General features: G+C 37.9%; 1 protein-coding gene across 1 annotated transcript in view; it reads left to right on the forward strand.

Annotated features, from left to right (window-relative positions):
• Positions 1-5,721: 5,721 nt before the first annotated feature.
• The window catches only part of LIPC (lipase C, hepatic type), a gene marked incomplete at both ends in the record, with an annotated part of 50,162 nt that continues 41,235 nt past the window's right edge, over positions 5,722-14,648 (forward strand). The window contains one exon of the mRNA XM_082290543.1: positions 5,722-5,803. Within this exon, the coding sequence (XP_082146669.1) occupies positions 5,722-5,803 (82 nt within the window). The remainder of the gene's footprint in view (positions 5,804-14,648) is intronic.

A 14,648-nucleotide genomic window follows, 5' to 3' on the forward strand; every position in this document is an offset into this window, starting at 1 on the left:
AGGACACTGACAACAGCAAATATCCAAAATAAGACAGAATGCAGGTGGGTAAAAGGCCTGCAGCTTCACTACCCTTTCCAGTAGTGCATATCATGCAGAAATTTAATCCTGTCTGCTGAAGAACAGAACTAATTGTAATGGCAGGCAGTGAGTAGGCCAGCTCCTCACCTGTTTTAAGGCAGGGGTAATATACAAACACCCGATATTCTACAGATAATGGAAGGGCATGGGCAGCCCAGATGTATTGGGATTTGTTCTTCCCTATTATTTGGTTCATCAATTCCATGCTTTTCGGATTTGTCAAGCTTTCAGAGACATAACCCATGTGAACACAGTGTACATGTGAGAAAGACCCAGAAGCCAAGAAACAGCATTCTTCTAAGGCAATTAAACACATAATGCATTGTTAGAAAAAGCACTCCTCAAACAAGTATTGAATTAAACACATTAAAAATGCCTTTTTTAAAAATTTGAAGTAGAAGCAGATGACCTACTTACTTTACAACTATATTTATGCTTGGCAGTTGTATTTGGGTTCTATTCTTTGTTTACAGCTGTTTATAGTAAGAATTACTCACTGCAGCACATTTCAAAAATTATTAAAAGGCACAAATATACAAAATCTGGTAAACTTGTGGGAAAACTTGAAATTGCAAGAATGCCATTCCTAGTCCCAAAAGTGCTTCCAAGGAAAGTCAGATAATATTCTCGGTGATGAGTCATGGAAGTAGACTACCTTATCAGGAGCTACAGGGTATGAAATGCAGGAGAAATTCCTATTTCACAACACTATTCTCATGCAAATTAGTGGTTTTCTTTCACATCAGAAAACAAAGTTTGCTGATCAATTATTTAGTTTTGAATTTAATACTGAAAAGTCTGATGACTCAATAGCTATTGCTGTAAAGGAAGTTTCAGATTCCTGTGCAGCTGCTGTGTGTTTGACATAGACCATGAATCTACACACAAAAGTCCATCTAAAAATGTCTCTTCAGAGTTATTTGATATTAAAAAATCCTAGACAAGATAAAACAGGCAGAATAAAAACTGGATTTAAAAACTGCATTAAAAATTCAACCACATAAAAATTTTCTTGCTCTATAACCTCAGACATATTAGCATAACCATCACATGAATCTTTTTTCAGATGCTAGTGGGTTATTATAGGAACACAGGGTGGATCCTCAGCTGGTGAAAATCATTAGAGCTGCACAGAAGCCAATTTATGCTAGCTGAAGTTCTGGCCCATAAAATCTCTTCTAAACCTGAAAGAACATCTTGTACTACAATATTACTGGTCTTCAGGTGATTGAAAAGCATCTTGATGAACAGTGTGGTTTCAGGAAAAAAAGCAGGACTGTATGCCTGACAAATTTCTCTCTGTGTTCCTTTCTTTAACTTGATTACAAAGACATATTCAAACAAAAGCTTGCATGGTACAATGCATCATTAGTTACATGCTGCTTCCCAATAGTGAAACCATCAATCTTATTTTAGATGTGAGTATGTGCAAGAGGTCTAACTGTAACCGGAACATTAGCCAAGAAGCAGATGGGGATTTTGATTGAGAGTCTACCTCCTGGGTATATGTTGTACAAGCAGCAGCTCAGCAGAAGAGAGAAGGTTATCAAGCCCCCTTACTGTATATGCAAACTAGATACAAACGCATTGACACAAGCTACAAACTTGGGGTGGCCACTGTGTGTTTAAGAGAAGATTCTATTTCATGTAAAGTTGGCAAAGCAGTAGCCTCCATGCAATACAAAACATGTACCCTGTCTGTTTCACAGAGAGCAGTTTGGAATATCTGTTTCTAAATTTAGAATCCAGATCACTACAGTAGGTATGAGTGATTTCAATGCGGAAAATGAAGTAATTGCAAATGCTGGGTGTTATGGAAAAGAGAGATCATATCTACAGAAAAACTTTTTTTACAACGGATCCTTTAAATTTTAATATTAACATATTTAACCATAACCATATTTAAACCTTAAATTTGAACAACTTAATTTCAGACATTTTTTAAGAATCAAGATTTTTGCAAATGCCAAATTATCCACTTTCCTTACCCAGAGCATGAGTAACAAACATATGCAATTCTAAAGAATAAATCCACTCACTCTTGAAATCATCATCAGGACACAGTGCAGCTTGCATATTCCAAGTGTCATTTTCCTACATCAGCCTCCCAGCCTTCTTTACAGTCCCTGAGATGTCTGTTCCCTGATTTTCTAGTATCTGTGTTGTACATTTTGTCACTGCCAGTGGTGCAGGACTGCAGCAGAGCAGCCTTACAGTTCATACGGCTCTGGCAGAACACTGGGAGTGTCTCAGGGGTATTGAGCTTCACTCAGGCACCATTATTTTGATCAACCAGTGGAATAACATGAAGACCCAGAGCACCCTTGTTTTTCCAGAGGATTCTCTTTTTTCTGCAATGATTTTCACCCAGAATATTACAGCTCCCACTCACTACACCTCATGCAGATTCCAAAAAAGCCATTTTAGTAAGTGATGCAACATGCTGCCAGTAACTCTGAGTAGCTATTGCACAGTCGCTTCTAGTAAATACCTGGCTCCACTTTTCCTATTCTCACAATGTGCCAAACATACTTTCTTGTTATGCTTTTTGCATCAGGGTAAGTAATTCCTAAAATAATTTAGGTTATATATTCATAGAATATTAGATATGCAATAACAATAAAAACAGCAATTAACCCATCTAAGAGAGAGCAGATCAAGCAAAGTAGTTATCAAGTGACCAGATAAGCATGTTGAAAATGGCAAAGATTGTAATTTCAATTAATTTCAATATTTGGATTCACAGGAAAATTATTTACCAGGAGTTTCCTACCTCTAGTGATCATTACATTTGCAGAAGACCCATTCTTTTCTTTATCAGCAGATAATAAAGGTAATTGGAATTACTCATGTAAATCAAATTGAGAAGAAAAGAAAACCCAAAGCCACACTCTGAAAACACATTGTGTGACAATGCTGCAGAGGCCATTGGGAGCAGCTCCTTCCTCTGGAACACAATCACATCTGCTCTCTACAGACTAATGTGCCATAGCAGGCAATTTTGTGCTACATAAACTCATCCTCAACGTGCACTGTGAAATCTCTCATTCAAATGCTGTACAATTATTCCCACAACTCTGCTTACTGCTCTCACCATTAGTGCTGATATTCTGTAAACACTGGAAAGATAAATAAATATCAGCAATAACTGACGCAGAATTGTCAAATGAAGTAACGCCTGCCAAAGGAAGGCAGGTTCCTCCACCTTTTTTCCCAGTTTCCCTCTTACCACTTTAAGCAATCCTTCGTAAGATGCTCTTAATGTCATCCTGGTTCCTACATGGGTTCCATAGTGAGAAGTAAATCCAAACACTGATTCCTATAGACTTTATTTTCAGGCAATCTCTTTGCAAAGATCCAACAGCCAGTTCTGTCCCTGACAGATCTACCACCTTGTTCCAGAACACTTCTTGTCTGCAGAAAGCGGAGCTCACAATCTTCTCCTCTAAATGCTCTCTACTTTCTTGGTTACTGTGGCTGGTGTCACCATTCAACCTGTCAGTCAGATCTGTCATCTTCACATAATGTTCAGCCAACATTATTCTAAGCTCACTGCAAGGCTGTGCTAAATCACATCAGTAATTTCCACCAGTGTTAACTTCACTAAAACACAGCATTTCCTGTCCAGTATCAAAGCCTAAATTCTTGGCCATCTTCTTTCTCCTTTTCTTGCTCACTGAAAATACTGCTGTGAACAGTATTTGTCATTTATCAAGAGTAATTTTGATCCAATCACCACATTTCTGTATTTCCTCTTTTTCAGTATACTTACAGACACACAATAATCAATCAGTCTTGACAGTGCTTCAGATGTTAGTGTGCCAAGATCACCGCTTGCTGTGGTGACTGGTATGACCTTAGAGATTGCTTGAGGGTTTTCCAGCTGTCTGCTGTATCCTAGACTCACAGCTACTTGGAATGAGCAAGCAAAGAAAGTGATCTGCACTTTTCTCCCGCCTTCATGCAGCATCCAGCAGTATGGACCCCACTCCACAAAGCATGGTCTAACATGCCTAAACAATGGATCAAGTAAGACAGCAGAATTTCCCTGCTGAAAATATGTTTTTTCTTTTCTAACGTACCAGTCCTGCTATAGCGTATTGGTCATATGAGACTTAGTCTTTAAAAAAGAGAAAACTCTTTTATCTGGGACAGTTTAAAATAGTTCTTGATTATAAACACAACAGAAAAATTAAAAATTCCTCAGGCTGGGATGGTATGGCTATCATTTCACGTATTCTAGATTTACTAACTAGGAGGCTTCATAAAGAATCTGGGGTTCACTGAATACTCAAAATATACTTTTTCAAGTTTACAAGCTCTGTTTCAGTCATTTAATTTGCCACAGACCTCGAGCTCTTAAAAATTTGTCTCCATTTGCTATTACTAATAGCAAATCCAAGATAAACTAAGTTTAGGAAAGAATTTACACTATTACCCATTCTCGTGCATGAAGGCTTCTTAATGATTCAGAACATGGGAGAAAGTTTCCTGTGCCAGAGACCTGTTTCTAAGGAAAATTCCACAACGGTGTCAAAGCATGTAAGTGAGGTATAGTATACCTATCTGGCTGATTAGACACTAGCTCAGGTGTACAGGTAGCCGTGGAGGTTTGCAGTGTCAACCCACATAAACCGGCAATCCAGTGACTAGTGGGAATGCAGGTGGATTTGCAGCCATGCTAAGACCTGTCCTGCCATGGCTACATCCTAGTTGGCACTTTGTTCCTTTAAAATGAGCTAGAGCATGTCTCAACACCACTACTGACGTGGCAAAACCATGATGCTGCAGACTGATGCTACCACGGTACAGAGGCCAGCATCGTGTCCTGCTCATGTGTGAGATCCAGCTGGGTGTAATCCTTGCTGCCTATCCTAGAGTACTTTTTATCTTCTCATGCTTTGCAATATGTACCTACTTGCTGTTGCATGTACACATGGTGCTGTAATTAAAATCCTGCTCTGATTTCCAGTATAAACCATACCAATTTAGTAGAAACCTTTCCACTGAAATGACTCCTACATTTACTACCTACACTTTCTTATGATTCTTTTACTGGAAGTGGAGAGAGATGTTGGTTAATTGTGCTGTATTAGTAAATGTCTTATGTGTTAAAAATTGTTCACTTAATTTGAAAGACTTTATGATTATCCAAACTCTGGTACAGATTGAACCACTGAAGTAAGAAAAGCGTTTAATATACATAAAATTTTTATGATTGCCTTGCTGGGATTTGTCTATGTTAATGAAATATTTAGAATAACCTTCAGCTCTGGCCCTTACTTTGCAATGTGCTCAGACCGAGCTATTGACCAGCTGAATTCAAGCTGGTTACCCTGGCCTTTAGCAGCATTCCAGAGAACAAATGCCTTCAAGTCTGTGTTCAGAGCTGAGCACTGTTGAGCAAGGTAGGAGGATCCAGCTCCAAATTATTTCTGCCACAAGTGGCATAAAAAAAATGAAGAGTTTGGAAACAGGCAAATTCCAATTTCACTTCCATAAAAGGAAAAACCAGAGCAGGGGACAGAAGAAATCAAAGTTAATGATTAACGGGCAAAGAATTTTTTGCAAATCATTGCTATTTCTTTCCTGTTCCCATCTCTTGGCAGACTTTAGCAGAACTCTCAAAGAAAGAAAAAAATGAAAAGTTTGCAACGTCTTTCATTTTTATTGCTTTCTTGTATCATCGTCTCAGCAAATATATATGAAGGAAAGAAACAAGGTAATATACTATCAAATATAAATACTGATCATGAACTTTTAAAAAATGTTTATCCTATAAAAATTCAGTAGTATTGACTGTCTGGTCATCAGCATGTTGGGTTTGGGTGCTATGTTCCTTAAAATATGGCATTTATACCTGTCTGTATTTATTGGAAAATGTAGTTGTTCATAATTACCACAAATATTTCCCAGTGGAAATCCCTACCTGTTGAGACTACAAAAGTAAGGTAATCTGACCTTTAATGAAACTTCTGATGAAGCTACTTTCAAAATGTATTAATTTGAAAATATTCACTGAATTGGTAATGTTATAATATTCTTGGGCTGGAAGTATTCTGTGAGATAGATTCAGTCTCCTACTATAAATCAAAATTTCCATCTATCTGACAGTGTTTAAGCTTTCATTTTCTGAGTTGCCTAATGCAGACTGCCTTTCATCTCAAGTGGAAGAATATCTTTGAGTGAAAGAGATACATCTGCAGTATATTTTGTCAAGCAGTACTGCAAAGGATCTTTATCACTGGCATGGTTTTAAAACAATTTTCTATGCATTTGTGACACTGCACATCATGTCAGTATCTGTGTGACTGCTGAGTAAGACGGCATCAAACAACTGCATTTCTTAAAACCTCTAAGATGCGACAAAGACAATTCCGTGTTTGACTTCATTATTGATGTATACAAAGCAAGCATTAGTTTTTCTTCTCTAACGGCATTTTTAATACTCTAAGTCTGGAGGGGATAAATGTCATTTTCTCCTTGGCTGGAAATAAAGTAAGATATGCTCATTCATGGAAGTATGGCCCCTTACAGCAGCTGTGTTTTGTATTTATGTTAATTTATAATAACAGTTTTAGAAACCATGTCCTATAAAAATGCTTTATATGCAACAGGCATAATGATTTCAATCTACAGGAGGCACGACCACCTTTCTTTGATTCTGCACATTAAATTTCCCCTTGGGTTTAACTTTGAACAATATAAAAACCTTGAATTAAAACACTATGAGAAATTTCAATTAATGCCATAACTTGTCCTGGTTTACCAGACAAAGCCTGCACATCCTTCACAGTCACTGAACCTTAAAAAGCTATTTAGAAACCTTGACCAATTTTGTATTTTTGAGAGAACCTAAAATCAGAGCACTAACTTTAGTTTGAGGCTTCTCACATCATCTTTGCTTGGATCTATTCAGATTCAACTGTGTGGTCAAAGTTTAGTTCCCCATAGATACACAAAGCAGAGAGAGGAAGCCACTGTCCCCCCATTCTTTCACAGTCACAGGTCCTGCCTCATGCAGCTCATGTTTTCCTACCCCCACGACCTGTGGCACCATTTATACCAAGGTCAGTCACTTCACTCTCTCCATCCCCCTTTCCCCTCATGACCTAGGACTCCTGTATCATGGACTTCACTTGTTTGCTCATTGCATCTGCAGTTTAAAACCTCAATTGCAGGCCACAAACAACAGGTCACATGTCATATTTGCACTAGCAGATACGCCCAGCTCATAGTGTGTTGAGGCAAGAGACCGATTCAAGAAGCAGAGAAGGTTTACTTCTAAAAATAAAAAAAAAACTACTTTATTTTCTTCCAGAGGCTACTCACAGCCTAACTAGATCTGCTACAGGGGGTAGTTACAAAGCTAAAGACCCTGGTATTCCATTATGCTGAACTCAGACCTTCATCTCTTGTCAGCTTTAAATCAGTGCAATTCTAATTCCAACTGTCCATTTGCATTAATGTGTATTCCTTGTTATCCTTCTCCAGTCCAACCTCAGCCACACCAACTACGGCCAGAAGATAACATAATTTCCAGTTCTCAAAAGCTTGCCTTATTTCTGTAACCATTTGACTTGTCAGCAAAGCTCTGCTTGTTCTGTGTGTGTTGGCTGCACCTGGCAACCTCAGGGAGTCCTTTTCCTCATTTCACTTCTCAGTAAGGCAGATTCATTTGCCACAATGGCAGATGCAAAAGACAGTAAGGCATTACCTCACACTATGGAAGGGAGCAAAGCTTTTAGCTCTACATAAGAGGCCTTGTAATGCTGTCAAGTGGAGACAGCTTTCAGTGAGCACTGTATCTATTTTACCTGGATATCCTTCTACCTTGGATCTCGTTTGTTCTTGCTTTATCAGGAACTGCAGCACAGAACAGCACAACTATCAGGAACTGCAAAGCCTCCTCAGGGATGAGTGTCTGGTACATAATTCTAGCACACGCAATTACGTATGAGAGAGCCATTCTCTAAAAGAACAATCACTGTGTAAAGGTCCTACTCATTCATTTGTACCCAGAAAATAAACAACTGCTTCAATTTTTTTTCCATATTATTGTATCCACCTACACAGTAAAAGAAATCACATTACAAAATCAGAACTTATAGGAATTAGGCTGCACCAGGTAAACTTTAGATAAGTGTGTAAGTATTTTTGATCAAGTTATGTACAAAAATGTATATTGTAGGTTATTATTTTACACTTAATTATGTAGAATAAGATGGAGTGCATTACCAAGCAAAGACAACACTAAATTTAAAACACGCACAGGGTTATTCTTAAAAACCACAGAGGGTTTCTGAAATGCCATGGTTTTCTTGTACATTTGTACAGCAGGAAAGAAGTTTGGCATTTTTGGCAAAGGTTCATTATCTAAAAGTAGCATCCCAGAACAAGAAATAAGCACCTAAAAATAATATCCCTGAAGTTGAGCCAAGATGATTCTTTCTACAAGCATGTGAAAAATATTTCAACATAAGCTCTTATTTATTTTGATTCTTCTCCTGTAAACATAAAACTAGGTGGGAATATTTTCCATTATTCCACTTCCTTGTGCAGAGCACAGCTATACAGTAGTTGACATGAAAATGCATGGTGCTAGCACTTCTTACCTGACAGTCTCACAGCTGGCAGTTGAGCTGCACTTTTTTGCCCAAAAGAGAAGGTAACATCTTAGTTGCCATCCAATTCTGCCGTGTTTTACGTGCTACAGGGCTGTCATTACCTTAGTATTATACATAGGCCATAGGAGTGGATTATGCAGAAATCTGAATAGCTGTTATGTTTTCTTTATTCCCCAAGTGTATTACAGATAAAAGAAACGTTTGGTATAGCATATATATATATATATGTATATATAAAAGTCTATATAAAATTCCTCAACCAAATGCAATGTTTGGAGTATACCCTATCAGATCAAAAAGCTACCAAAATAATAATTTCTACCTGAAGCTGAAAACCTATTAGAAACACAAAAAGCATAGAAGATTCCAAATCCATTTAAACTGTAGAGATAGAGAACTAAAGTTAGCCCATAGAAACAAGTCTAAAAAACATTAATATTTCTTAGTTACTTCAATGGATTTATTGATCACCTCTGAAGTTTAAATTCACATCACTTCTAGTTAGATCACTTAAAGAGGGATGCAGGAACTAAATTTTACGACATACCAAAATAATGGTCCAAGAAGTCCTGGAATTTGAAAGTTCAGATACCAGTTACACTAATGATCTATGTTACGATATTATCAGGAAAAGTTCTGCAAAACTATTTGCTGCCATTTTCTGACTGGCTGTGTTCAAGATTTGCATTGCTCTCATGAGTCTCAGAATGCTACAAAAATTTCTATAATCAAAACCAGTTATTTTTCCTTTTGTCACCTGGAAAAATCTAGGAACATAATTTCAGACATAAATTTTCACGACAAGGTCCAAAATATAACCATAGTTTAACTAACAGAAGGCCCTCTGCTTTTCCCATGAAAAGAGACAATAACAGGAACCTGACTGACAAAGGAGCTATCCATGCATGAAACAACTTTCAATATTTCTGCTAAAGCAAGTGACTGAACATCTTAATGAGGAGCTTAAATTCACCAGTGGATTGCAATTCATTTGACTTGAGCATTACATTCTTCTGACTATTGCTGTCTGAATAGTGCTGACATATGACACTAGAGAAACTTGAACATACAGAATTGTTCTTGGTAATGTGGCACTGCGATCTAACTGCTAAACTGATTGTCTTCCTTTTCCTCTCAAACTAGAGAAGGCTACAGTTATTTCTAAATACATATACACAGTTTTAATGCAAAATAAGTATCAATAAAAACATAACTGCATCAAGCTCTGGGATCCTCAGCACAGGGAAGACATGGACCTGTTAGAATGGGTCCAGAGGAGGCCACAAAGATGATCAGAGGGCTGGATCTCCTCTCCTATGAAGACAGGCTGAGAGAGTTGGGGTTGTTTAGCCTGGAGAAGGCTCCAGGGAGACCTCATTGCAGCCTTCCAGTATAAGCCCTTAAAAGGGTGTATAAAATGGAGGAAGAGGGGCTTTTTATACAGGCAGATAGTGACAGGACAAGGGGCAGTGGTTTTAAACTAAAGGGGTAATTTTACATTAGATAGTGGGAATAAATTCTTTACTCAGAGGGTGGTGATGCACTGGAAGAGGTTGCCTAGTTGAGGATGCCCCATCCCTGCGAGAGTTCAAGACCAGGTTGGATGGGCAGGCCCCTGAGCACCCTGACCTATGAGGGCCATCCCTGACCATGGCAGGAGGGTTGGAACTAGATGATCTTTAAGGTTCCTTCCAACACAAACAATTCTATGACTCATTACTAAAGAGAACATTTTTCTTTTCTTCTTATTTTGTGGTTCACTCTAGGTTTATATTACACATTTCCTTTTAGAAAACCTAGTTATGCCACGTCCATGGGAAGCTTCAGGGTTATTAATAGGGTTGCATCAACAGCAGTGCAACAGTGGTGATGTAACTCCTAACACCATATGGTCCCCTTGGGTGGCCTTAGCACAGTGACCTTTTTTCCTATATGTTAGATAGAGTGAAGAGCCCATTTGCTGAAGCTAAGTCAGACTCCTCATACAGCGGAATAGCCTGGCAGCAGGTGGGTGGGCCAGCAGCCACTTCCAAGCAGCATGATTAAGATTTTCTGGCAACATGAGCAATAACTGGCAAAAGGGACAGAAGGGACCATCTATCTGCACATGCCAAGACTGGGTGATAAAGTTCACTGCTTTGGCCGTAAGCCAAATGTGAATTATGACTCTTGCAAAAAAAAAAATGTTTAATGTCTGTGCTCCAAGTTAAAATTACTTCTTTCCCACTTTTTAGCCTTTCTTTTAGAGAAATACACTGGTTTTAAAACTACATTACTATAACAACTTTCTTTCTTGTTCTTTTCAATTTTTAAAAAGTTGTTACAGTTGCTAATATTCTCAGAAAGCATTAACTGCATAGGATTGCACACCCTTCCACATACCCATTACAATCAGCCAACAAAAGCTTTTGCTGGTAGTGAAATGCTTCTAAAACAAGATGGTTGCACAAACAGGAGCTGTTGGCTAAAATTACAGAAATTCTCTGCTTTTCTTGCCCAGTCCAGTAAAATCTATTTGAATCTTTTATCAATAATACTGTTTATATTTGGGCTTCTATTTGGCATCCAGAGTTCCTGGTGTTGCTCCAAGTGCAACAAATGACAAAAAAGAGATCTAGAAATATTGAATGTGGGGAAACAAGGTGTTTATATACATAATGCTCTCTGGAATTAAAGCAGCATGTCCAATCTGAAAACCCAAATTTTGACAGAAACCTTTAAAGTTCTGCTGTTTTGAAATATTTGTTCCAAAAAGCATTTTCTAAATTTGTATATTGCTTACAGAGGGAGGAGATGAACCATGGAGGAGATGATGACAGAGCAGGTCCAAGGACAAAAATAAGAACATACACATATGTTTGATTTTGCTTTGTGTCTGGAGTTGACAAACTGCCCTAAAATTCTGCTACACTGGCATGTTCTCCCATATCTTAATGCTAACTTTGTAAACCATTATACAGAAACACCACTGGGAGGAAATTTTTCATTTTAAAATCTTGTCTATATTAGATTACTTCTGCTCTACTTTATTCATCTCAGGCTCAAAATAATCTGCAGTATCGGACTGAAGAATTTATTTACTCTTTCAAGCACCACTCTTCTCCTTTTCATCAGCAATGGGTCATAAGGGATGTTGGAGGACATAAATTAAAGCTTAAGTCCATGTTTGCCAACCTGCATTTCCAAAAGTCATTCTAATTAGAGGTTCTGTCAAATTGAAATGGCAGTGGTGTGCATGTGTTCCTTGGTTGTATTAATAAAAACCAAAACCAAACAAAACCAATCAAAAAAAAAATATATATATATATAACTATCAAAATACCTTCTGTTTTATTTACCAGGCAAATCACTCTATAATTAATATACTATCCAGGTAATTGTCATGTCTTGAGACCAAAACTTGTCCAAAACTTATCTTTGACTGAAATTCTATGAGTTATAAATACACAAATAATTAAATTTTATGGACTTTCTGTAAAAAAAAAAGATGTTAGGAACTTATATTTTTGATTAAAGAGGCTAGTATTTTGGTTTGTTATATTTCCATTTGATTTTTTTTTTTCTGTTGTGGTGAAATAGTACTGCTAGTTTTCATATTTATGTCACTTGTACTTTTGACTTAGGATGACGGTACGAATGCCTTCCAGGTTTGCTTTTAAGGATCTGACACTGGGAAAAGAAGGGACATGGCAGAAATTCTGATTTTCTTTTTAAGGAAGAAATGTTTGGGCAATTTTTATTCACTACAAAAAAATTATTTTGAATGGTACTATCCAGGCAACGCTTTCACCAGAGAGCTTACAATCTTCCAAAAAAAATTTTAAGTTTAATTATTTGTAAGAATGCTGGATACTATTTAAAACCCTTATCATTTTTTTCAGAAAGACCTGAAAGCTACTGCATTTCTGAAACTGATTACTATTTACTGAAGCAGAACACTACTTTCAGTGCCTGAACTGTGAGGAAGAAATAACAATATGAATTAGCAGTGCTCTTAGGACATATGGAAATGGCTTAACCTCCAGTTTATTGTGCCAAATACATGTTCTGTAAACTATTCTTCTTTCTTACTGGATTAAATTATGTAAAAATGCCCCAAAACCTTCTACAGGTATTGAATCAAGTCCTTAGTATCTACTAGAACTCCTTTTTAATGTCTCGTCCTAGACTCCAGTCCCTATTAATGCTTCACTATCCCTTTTCTGTGATTCACTAGAGGCAGCACCTTTATGACCTTTCAAATATCTGAACAATTTCATAACTGATCCTGACTAAAATAGCTTGTCTATGACAACACATAAATTACCACCTATACCACAGGGCTTAGCTAAACTACAAGGAAACCTGACAGCCCTAATTGCATTTAATGTGTTTGTGCAAATGAGAGTAAACTGGATGAAGCATGACCCAGAGCAGAGGTTCACCCTCAAGAACAAGACTTTCAGAGACTATACTTGTGCAGGATTCTCCAAATCTGCTTTTCAAGTTAAGGACCAACTGCAACCAGGAGACAAATGGAGTTTTCTCTGACACTTGAAAATAACTCCAAAGCAGTTTTTGTATATTTTCAAGAAACAGAGCAAATGGAGGGAACTGTGACTATATTATAGTTAATTCTCTGGCCTGGTTTTCTATAAGTACAAAAATGAGCAGAGTGGATTGTAGAATTAGAGTCTAGACCTAAAAGAAAGAAAGAAGGAAACTCAGAATATTCAAATATAAAAAATTCAGCTACCAGCATAAAGCATTAGTGAATGGATCTCTGCAGAACTAGAAACTACATAGAAAGCCAGCTGGCACATCATTTGAAAATCTAATGTGCTCTCTATCCATCATGCTTACCTTCTGCTTACCCAGGAATAGAAATTAGAGCTTGTTCTTTTAATTGGGGCAGTTTCTTTGTAGGAACATCATAAATCATTGTTTTCTTAGTAGATGACATCAGTCATGAAAGCTGAGGTACTAACAAGGTGTTTTTATCAGAAATCCTTGTCCATAGCTTACCCAATAAAGCTCTGAAAATGTTCCCACACTAAACATTTCAGTGTGCAGTGCTGGAGTTACTCTTCTGGTTTTCATTGACCACTACAAAGTAATTCAGCCATCTCTACTCCAACTGGGCAGTGAGTGCCTCATTATCCCCAGGCGCCATGGCTGACTGCAGGGCTCTGCAATGGAACAGTGAGAGCAGCCGGGCCTTCAGCTGACCTGTACTTACTGCTCTCTGGGGCACACCAAGGTCGGCAGAGACAAAAGAAACCTGAAAGCATTCCTCTAGCCAATAAGGTAACAGCATTTCAGACACAGTGAAATACACAGAGAAGGTGTGCTAAACATGAGATTTTGCTTACTACACTCCAGCCTCCATTCTACACCAGGACAGCGTGTCCCACAGAGCGTTGCGAGGTTTCCACGTGTTTCTTAGTGCACAGATACCTTTAGGATTCACTTTTTCCGAAAACTTAAAGTGCCTTTCCTCTCTGCCAGAACTCTACCTCCATCCCAAGAGCAATTTCCACACTGTTTCTGGGAGAGAGGAGTTCAGCACGATCCTGATGCATGCCATTAAATAGCCTTAGTCTCTTTCCACATGCCCTGTGACCATAACGAGATCTTTTACTTTAATATGTTAATTTAAAAGAACTGTAACTTATGTAAGAAACATCAGCCAAGAAATGTGTCCCTCAGCACCTTCTGGCTTGGTAGTGTCAGTGTCACCCTAAAGAAAGCAATGGAGATTTGGAATTGGAGCAAACTTAGAGTCTTTGATCCAGCTCCCAGAGGAGACACTTGTGCTGCTTACTGTTTAATCTCCCTAAATCATAGATCATAGGAAGTGGCAATGGGAAGGGCTGCTGAATACATTGTGTTCTATCTGGAATTTTAGGTAACAGAAATTAGCACAACTACCACTGAGATTCTGGAATTTTAGTAAATTCA

The sequence above is a fragment of the Coloeus monedula genome (genome assembly GCF_965178545.1).
Source record: "Coloeus monedula genome assembly, chromosome: 14".
In the NCBI taxonomy this organism is placed as follows: Eukaryota; Metazoa; Chordata; class Aves; order Passeriformes; family Corvidae; genus Coloeus; species Coloeus monedula.